The 8,409-nt window shown below is 42.0% G+C and overlaps 1 protein-coding gene across 1 annotated transcript in view; it reads right to left on the bottom strand.

The window, feature by feature from the left end:
• Positions 1 to 1,706: 1,706 nt before the first annotated feature.
• The window catches only part of LOC105936599 (protein unc-13 homolog B), a gene marked incomplete in the record, with an annotated part of 67,990 nt that continues 61,287 nt past the window's right edge, over positions 1,707 to 8,409 (bottom strand). Inside the window, 10 exon segments of the mRNA XM_036139997.1 lie at positions 1,707 to 2,380; positions 3,815 to 3,974; positions 4,072 to 4,164; positions 4,363 to 4,419; positions 4,593 to 4,740; positions 5,611 to 5,688; positions 5,797 to 5,850; positions 6,396 to 6,519; positions 6,604 to 6,750; positions 6,836 to 6,924. Of these exon segments, the coding sequence (XP_035995890.1) occupies positions 2,095 to 2,380; positions 3,815 to 3,974; positions 4,072 to 4,164; positions 4,363 to 4,419; positions 4,593 to 4,740; positions 5,611 to 5,688; positions 5,797 to 5,850; positions 6,396 to 6,519; positions 6,604 to 6,750; positions 6,836 to 6,924 (1,236 nt within the window).

The raw sequence follows: 8,409 nt of genomic DNA, 5'->3' as shown, positions 1-8,409 counted from the left end.
TCTGTTAGCTGTGACATCATCCAGGGAAGACAGATCATCCTCTATTACCATCTAACATAGAAAGTACTCCTGGGTCAATGTGAGCTTCTGTGCTTTCTGTGTCTCTGCTCTGTCTTCTCTAACATAGAAAGTACTCCTGGGTCAATGTGAGCTTCTGTGCTTTCTGTGTCTCTGCTCTGTCTTCTCTAAGCCCCAGTGGGTGGAGGCAGATGAGCGTTCACACTGAGCCTGGTTCTGGTTCTGCTGGAGGTTCTCCTCCCTGTTAAAGGGGAGTTTTCCTCTCCACTGTCGCTTCATGCATGCTCAGTATGAGGGATTGCTGCAAAGCCATCAACAATGCAGACGACTGTCCACTGTGGCTCTACGCTCTTTCAGGAGGAGTGAATGCTGCTTGGAGAGACTTGATGCAACCTGCTGGGTTTCCTTAGAGAGGAAACTTTCTCACCAACCTGGAGGATCTGATGGAGTCTGACTCTGGAAAGAGCCTTGAGATGACATGTTGTGAATTTCCGCTATATAAATAAAATTTGATTGAATTGAATATGCACCCATTCTTCTTGTAAAGTACCATGAGATAATAGTATTTGTGAATTGGCCCTGGATAAATATGCTGAATTCAATGTGAAAGGGACATGTTTAGATATATGTGTCCCTGTGATGCATGAAAAAAAGACATAAACATATTCGTCTTAAATACTTTATACAAAAATTGTAATTGGAAAGCCTACATGGTGAGACAAACATTAAGAGAAGTGACATTCCAATGAAAACCCCAGAGAGATGCAGTGATGCCGTGTGCTTAATGAGTACTGCGGGGAGTTTGTGGTTCAAAAGTTACAAAATGATGCAATAAAAAAACAAAACATGTGAACACTTAACTTGGCACGAGGAACGCGTGTCGAACAAGGAAGTCCAGAAAACATTTGCTCTCATACACAAAAACATTGAATTATTCAGGGATTGTAAGAAGAAGAGGCTGAATCTGTGGTTTGTAGAGACTAGGAATTCACTCAACAGTTATTTATGCATTAAAAGGCTGCTGTCAGATGAAGAAACAAAAAAAAAAAAATACTCGGAAAAATCACTTTGTCAACAGAAAATAAATGTAAGTATTTAAGACTACATAAAAAACAAGGGCTTTGATACTCAACATGACAGATCCCCACAAAGACCCATCTTACACAGAATTACTATAAATAAAAATACAAGTTGAGGAAATTCACATAAAAAAATGATTTGACCTCAATCCGGGGAAATATGAAGCAATTAATCATTTTAAAAAGGTACAGAAAATAAGAATAAGCATTAAATAATAAATAAAAAATACATTATTTTAAAATAAGGCCACCCATATGAGGAGGAGGAAAAAAAAAAAAAGGGGAAATGTAAACTTCATAAGGTTCAGATCTTTTATTTTAAAACCGATGACATCACTTAAGTCCTGCTGTGCAATTTATTTTGTAACAAGACTGCAGCTCGTTCACACCAGTCAGCGTGCAAACAGTGACCAAAACACAATAAAAACAAAATGTCCAACGAAACGGGTCATCTCCCAGTCATCTCTAAAAAGCAAATAAATAGATGGAAAAAAATAAAATCAAACGGCCGCAGGGTCCAGAAACCAGACGGGCCGAAAGAAAGATGGCCGAACACAGAAGATCAAACCTCATGAAGCTTCGAGTGAAACCGAAATGATTAAAAAAGACTAAAACCGTCTCTGCAAGGCACACGGTTGCTTTCTCAGAGTGTTAGACGATAAAAGCTGCTAAAATAAAAGAGCGACGACGGTATTAAAAACAGGAGTTTCCTAAAAACAGTGGAGGTACAGAAACGGGAACGCTGCAGACGGACACACATTCACAGCTTGCCGAGTGGAAGGCGTCGGCCGCCTGTCCAGACTTCCAGGGGGGGGCGGGGTTATTGCACGACAACACTCGGGGTCCTGATTGGCCCTTTGGGCAGGAACAGGGGCCGTCCGTCCCGCTCGGGTTCTAGATGTCCCGTCGGCGGATGAGGACGTGGGTTGAGAAGGATGGAAGCTGGTGAGGTTCTCCACAGCAGCCGGCGCAAAACGTCAACGGAGTCCCCGCATCCTCAGCTTCCCTCCTCTGCCGACCGAGTCTCCGACTTGAGCCGAACGAACTCCTTGGCCACGTCGTCGTTGGAGCGCTGCGAGAGGATGCGCATGGCCGTGAGGCCCGTGTCGTCCATGTAGATGCGCTGGCCCAGGGGGCACCAGCAGGCACAGTTGCCCCTCTCCATGATGTCCCTCAGCTGCACCACGGCCAGGCCCACCACCCGGTCGGCGCGGCCGAAGCAGTAGTCTTTGACGCAGGCTTGCAGCTCGTAGCACTCAAAGCCGTCCTGGTTCCCCAGAACGCTGCGGAGGGAGAGCAGAGCACGTTTTCAGCCTGTGCCGTGAACGTGGCGGGGAGATTCGTGCTTCTGTCGACTGTTTTTATTCCAACATTTAAACAGCGAAGCAACCTGGCAACTCAAAAAGTTCAACTCGTACATTAAATAAACATTAAATAGGCACAAGTCTTTTCTAATGAAACCAAGCTAACAAATCTGTGACGCAAGTCAAGTTATCAAGTCCAAACCCCTTTCTACTAAAGCAGATTCCTTTCTACTCATTTTGTATTATTTTGACCAACAGCTAGTAAAAAAAAAAAAAAATTCAGAAGAATTTCCGTATTAACCAAGATCACTGATAATCTGCTTCAATGCATTACAATGGAAAGTGTAGAAGAGGGAAAACCTGTAGCAGAACGTGAGTTTCCCTTTACAAATTTAATCATTAAAAATAATAATTCAACATGTTTGCCTCTCTTTGAAACATGTATACTATTGAGATATATATACTGTATATAAGATAAGATAGGCTTTATTGATCTCACATTGGAGAAATTCACATGTCACATCGGCTCAGTGATCAGTAGTCATAGGAAAGAGGAGTCAAGTAAGACGAGGTGCATCAAATATATACACAGTATGTCCTCTTTTATTACCATGGATCAAAAGGAGTAGGTAAGAAAAAGCAAAAAATTATATATATATATATATATATATATATATATATATATATATATATATATATATATATATATATATATATATATATATATATATATATATATATATATATAGTTTAAATGGTATACAAAATGGAACCAAAGTCAAGTTCCTCACTTGGGTGCAGAGACTCTGTGATAAAAGCTGCATCTGGATAAAAACTTCAAAGATGATGTCAATTTATTGACATTGTATTTATTCAATTATGATAACAATGTAAAGTTCTATTCAGAGTTAGGGCAAGATGCATCATAAGGAGCCCAAACCATGCACTGAGAGCATGTACAGGCCATGGTGATACCCTTAAAACATCTTATTTTATTGGTCTGATGAAATATTGTGATTTTAGAGAAACCTTCATTGGCAACAGGAAAAATCTGGAAATCTGTAGCCACTGTGCAGGCGCATGTCACACCTGGACAGGTGTGTTTGCTGCAGATTCATCTTATTTGCTGAAACTGACCGCAGATCTGAACTGTAGTGTTAGTTTAAGGCTGTGCATAATTATGCAGCCAGTATATAGGTGTTTTTCTATTCTATTACTATTTTACTTGATTTGATTTTGTGAAACAAATATCACAATAAAGTAATAAAAAGTATAAAAAAATCAGCCATTGCACATGGAATCCCTTTTTAGAGCCACTGTAAACGTATTCAACCGTTAAAAACGTAAAATCAGAGGGAGATGAAATGGAATTCCTGAAAGAGTCAAGTTTTTTTTTGTTTGTTTTTTACTTACAAGTGAAAGGTTTCGTTGTATTTGGGAGACCAGCTGTTGTTCTTGGATTTGGTCTGAAATTTGCGTTTTTTGTCGCTGAGGTGAGGTCCGATCAGGGTGACTTCCACAAAGGGTCTGAACATCCCGGACGTCTGCCATTTCAGATCGCTGGCTCCTATCACTGCATTAATACGTGTGGCAACAGAAACGCGTCACGTGAAAAAGGCTTCAAATGTTTTTTATTTATGGGTAAAAACAACAACAAATCTCAAACTGACCTTTCAGGGTAACTTTCCGCTCTCCGCTCTTGGGATGAGTGTAGAGCTCAATCTGCAGGGACACCTCTCCGATGGGTTTGTCCACGCCGGATCCTGGTTTAAGGCACAGCACAGGAAAAAAAAAAAAAAAAAACGACACATGCATTTGGTCCCATGTAGACAAATAAAAAGCCTTCATAACCAGAGTCATGCAACAGACACAGAGATCACAGCTTCACAAAACAAAAGTGCTCAAAAGAGGAGAAAGAGACGAAGAGCCGGTGGACTGATGGTGATTACACGGAGACCTACCCCTGCTGGGCTGGATCTTTTCATTAGGAGTTAACCTAATACCCTTTCCGTTGTGCACTGGCACAGAGGCAGCACAGGAGAAAAAAACAAGACAGCAACAGCGTGAGGAAAACAATCGCAGTCCGAAGGATCAAGGAAGCAAAAACTAAGGGAAGGACTGGCAGCGCCGCCTCTGAGCGTCGCCTGCTGCTCTACACGAGTTAGGACTCCTTAGGGGCGACCGAGGCTACCTTGTGAATGCTGCGTGGTCACAAAGGTCTTGATGAGCGTGTCGGTCGTCTGGGTGTAGAGAGACAGCGCGTGGCGGAGAGACGACAGCTCAGCGCTCTTCTCCAGGAAGGCCTTCTTCAGGCCGTTCCCGCCTGCATGGAAGTATTGCTGCAGACGAAGGGAGAGAAACGAGGGTCAGCCGGAGCGTTCCTGCTTTTAGAACACGTCTGAAGCCCAAAGGGGTGCATTCATTTAAGAGGAAACAACATCTTTACACAGAAGCCTTCATAAAAACTAGAAAAGCTGCTCAATCTTTAATTTCATAAATGCCTGAAATTGAATCCAAAAGGACTTTACTGGTTCATCGTCTCCGCAATTATATCTAATTATCTTATTCTAGGGGTAAAAGTACTCTTTCCGTTGGAAAATAATCTTATTTACCTGCTCAAATCAAGGACAAACACAGTAATTTCAGGAAAGGTTTACTTATTTTTAGTTCTGTTTTTGCAGTGTAGGTTAGCGCAGATTGCTTAATTTCATTAAGTATGTTGAGCTACATGGTGAAGGTTAGGACAGCGGTGCCCCTTGGTGTAAGCTTGGTATTGCAACATGGTCAGGATTCAAACCGGAGACCTTTCTTCTGTTACATGTGCAGAAATATTTCCAGTCAAACACCTCGTGGTGAACTCAGCGGCCAACACCTACTTTACACCTTTGCTCCTGTCATGAAGCCTCAAACAAGTGTGAATATTTTAAAAGTAAATATTATCTAAAGCCCATTAACCGCATCATTTTAGCATTAAATGAACTAAAATAATCCAACATGTTTGCAGCAGTTGTTGAAAAACTTACCGTTTATTTAATGGCTGCTTTTTCAGCCAGCCTTTAGTTACGTGTCTGAAATTCTGGATCACAATCTATGTGATATTTGCAAGTAAATAAAGGATTTAATCTTTCACTTTCTGAAGTCCCTGCATCTGAATACTTGTCAGATAAACCGGCGTCCTCATGGAGCAGAACCCGACGTTCTGGTCTCACCTTGATGGTGTCCAGAGCCACGTCCATGACGGCACACTGCCTGGGCGTCAGGCTTTTAGCGTCGCCTGCCATGTGATCCTAAACCATCCAAACAACCAGTTAGATTAGATGAATCCACAGAAGATCTGCACTTAGCCTCCACTTCTCCAAACTGACGGCAATAAAAAAAAGGAGAAATTCTGATACCTTGAGCTTGGAGAGGTGTCCCAGTTCTTTTGCAGCAGAAAGGATCTGTGCTCCCTTAAAAAAAAAAAAAAAAAAACAACAGGAAAAAGTGCTGATTTGCCAGTTTTTTTGGGTTTCAACTAGTGTTGCACCGATACCGATACCAGTATCGGACTTTGCTCCGATCAAGCACTAAAATGGTGTTATCAGTATCGGAGAGTACCAACTAGTATTATACGTGTTATATAAGTTCATGAAAGTTGCAATATTTTGGCATTTGAGAGCCAAAACTCAGGGTTTAAAAGAGATTATTCAATTATTAATGCAATTTTACTGTCTTACTGTTGCACTACTATTATACATGTTATAATTTTATGAATGTTGCACTATTTTGGCCTTTGAGAGCCAAAAGTTTATTCAACTATTGTCACCCATTCCAGGTAGGCACTAAAAAGTTCTACCACCCTAAGTAGTATGCAGTTCTTCATATATACACATCAATTTCAAACAGAAATCGGAAAATACTGCACAGCCAGGTATCGGTATCGGGTCCAAAAAATGGCATCGGCGCAACACCAGTTACGTCTCTTCGCAGTGACAGAAATGATCAGCGGACTTACAAAGGTGTCGTTCCCCTGCGGCAGGACGATGGTCTTCTCCAGGCTGGTCATTACGATCCTCCACAGCTCCTTGAGGACGCGCTTCAGCACGGTTTTCTCACACACGGTGGCAAACAGAGTCAACCTGAAAAAAATAATAATAATAATCAAGCGTTCTCCCAGCAGATGCTTCACAGATGTGGCAAAAAGAAAATGCCGGTCCACCCACTTGGTGTCGAGGAAGTCCATGAGGGGCCGCAGCATGTTGTCCGAGTCGGCGTCCACCTGGTTCTTGGTGTTCTCGTTGAGCGGCCCTTTGATCTGGTACAGCAACGACGCCATCTGACGCATGCAGTCGTTGATGCAGATCTGGAAGCTGCGGGAGGAAAGAATGAACGATCGACTTGGACGGAGGTGGAGCTGCAGCGGCGGCTGACGCTGCGGGTGTGACGCCTGCTTACCTGTTCCCAAAGGTGCTGCTGAGGTCGTCCAGGACGTTGTTGAGCCTCACCTGCAGGTCGTTCAGCAGGTCGCTGGCCTCCGTGTCCATCTGTGGGCCAGAGGGAGGCATTTAAGTTCAGATGCTTTTTTAGAAAACGAGAAAGGGGAGCTAAACGGAAAAACCTCGGCATTTTTTACATAAACGGAGAGCCGGGAGCAGCTGAACACGGCAGGGTTTTAGTTTCCCACGTAAACATCTCAGCCAAAATGCTTTAGATTACTTTGAAGACCTTAAGATATCCTGCTTAAGGAGTTTAGATTGCTTGTCACAGAGTTCGTATGAAATACCCACAAGCCTGCAGTTTATTGTGATGAGAAGAAGTAAAAGAAAGAGATGAAAGTCAGGTTGTTTTTTTTAGTGCGACATCTGCAGAACCAGTTAGGAACCATTCGTTAATTCACTGCATTACCAAGTCGCTCAAAACGGCAGCACTACCTGGAGGAGAGCCTTAAGGAGGAAGTCCTGCACTGCAAAAAGGGAACTCAAAGCAAGTAAAATTTTCTTGAAATGAGTATATTTTTACTTAATTTGAGCAGCTAAATAAGACTATTTGCCAATGAAATGAGTATTTCTTACCTGTAAAATAAGATAATTAGACATCCTGCACTTGAAATAAGGATGATGGAGATGAATTGTTCTTATTTTAAGTGCAAAAATCTTATTCCATTGGCAAATAGTCTCATTTAGCTGCTCAAATCAAGGAAAAATACACAAATTTCAAGAAAAAGTTTCTTACTTTGAGTTCCCTTTTTGCAGTGTGTAAGGCTCGTTAGGTCAGTCCAGTGCGTTTCTGACTCACAGTTGGTCAGAACTACAGAGGAGAAGATCCTACCAGTCCCAGCTGTGCAGAGCAGAGAGAAAAGTGGGAGAGCAGCTAACCACGGACTTTCCTCCTACTTTTAGGGCCATGGCCGTAACAGTGGCTAACAGGGTGGAACGGTACACATGGGTGTGATGAACCATTTCTGAAGATCTAAGCGTGTTTCAGCGCGGACATTGCTAACTGTTGCAGTGTGTTCTCAAACGAGAAGCATGGCAACGAGCATAGACATTATATAAGTAGACGTTATGGACCGGCGCTGCCTCCTGGAGCTGACATCTCAGCTCGGCCGCCATCTTGGATGGGTCTCACACGCGCCCCCAGTGCATTTATTTGTACTGAGGAAGCTGTTTGCCCGACTAAAATAAATCAGAACTCCATGAATTTTCACACGGTTTGGTTTGTTACAAACAGCAGAGACGTGGTTATGATACAGGACGCTGTCACACGTTTTAATGCTGAAATACATTGTTTAAACAAAGTATTTCATAAACGTATGCTCTTTAACGGACATATATATGGCATATTAATGTATAAATATGTGATTTTATACTGAAATACTTTGTTTTATGCTATTTAACAATGAGACATGAGTCATAGCATATTATTAAATATGTAAATGAAAATTTGCTCTCTTGATGAAATACTTTGTTTTATGCTCTTAAACAAAGAGTTGTGTGGTATTACAAATTAATAAATGTGGAAATGAATAC

Source organism: Fundulus heteroclitus, chromosome 8 (assembly GCF_011125445.2).
Source record: "Fundulus heteroclitus isolate FHET01 chromosome 8, MU-UCD_Fhet_4.1, whole genome shotgun sequence".
Classification (NCBI taxonomy): Eukaryota; Metazoa; Chordata; class Actinopteri; order Cyprinodontiformes; family Fundulidae; genus Fundulus; species Fundulus heteroclitus.
The sequence above is the reverse complement of the archived record's forward strand: the minus strand, read 5'-3'. Positions and strand labels throughout refer to the sequence as shown.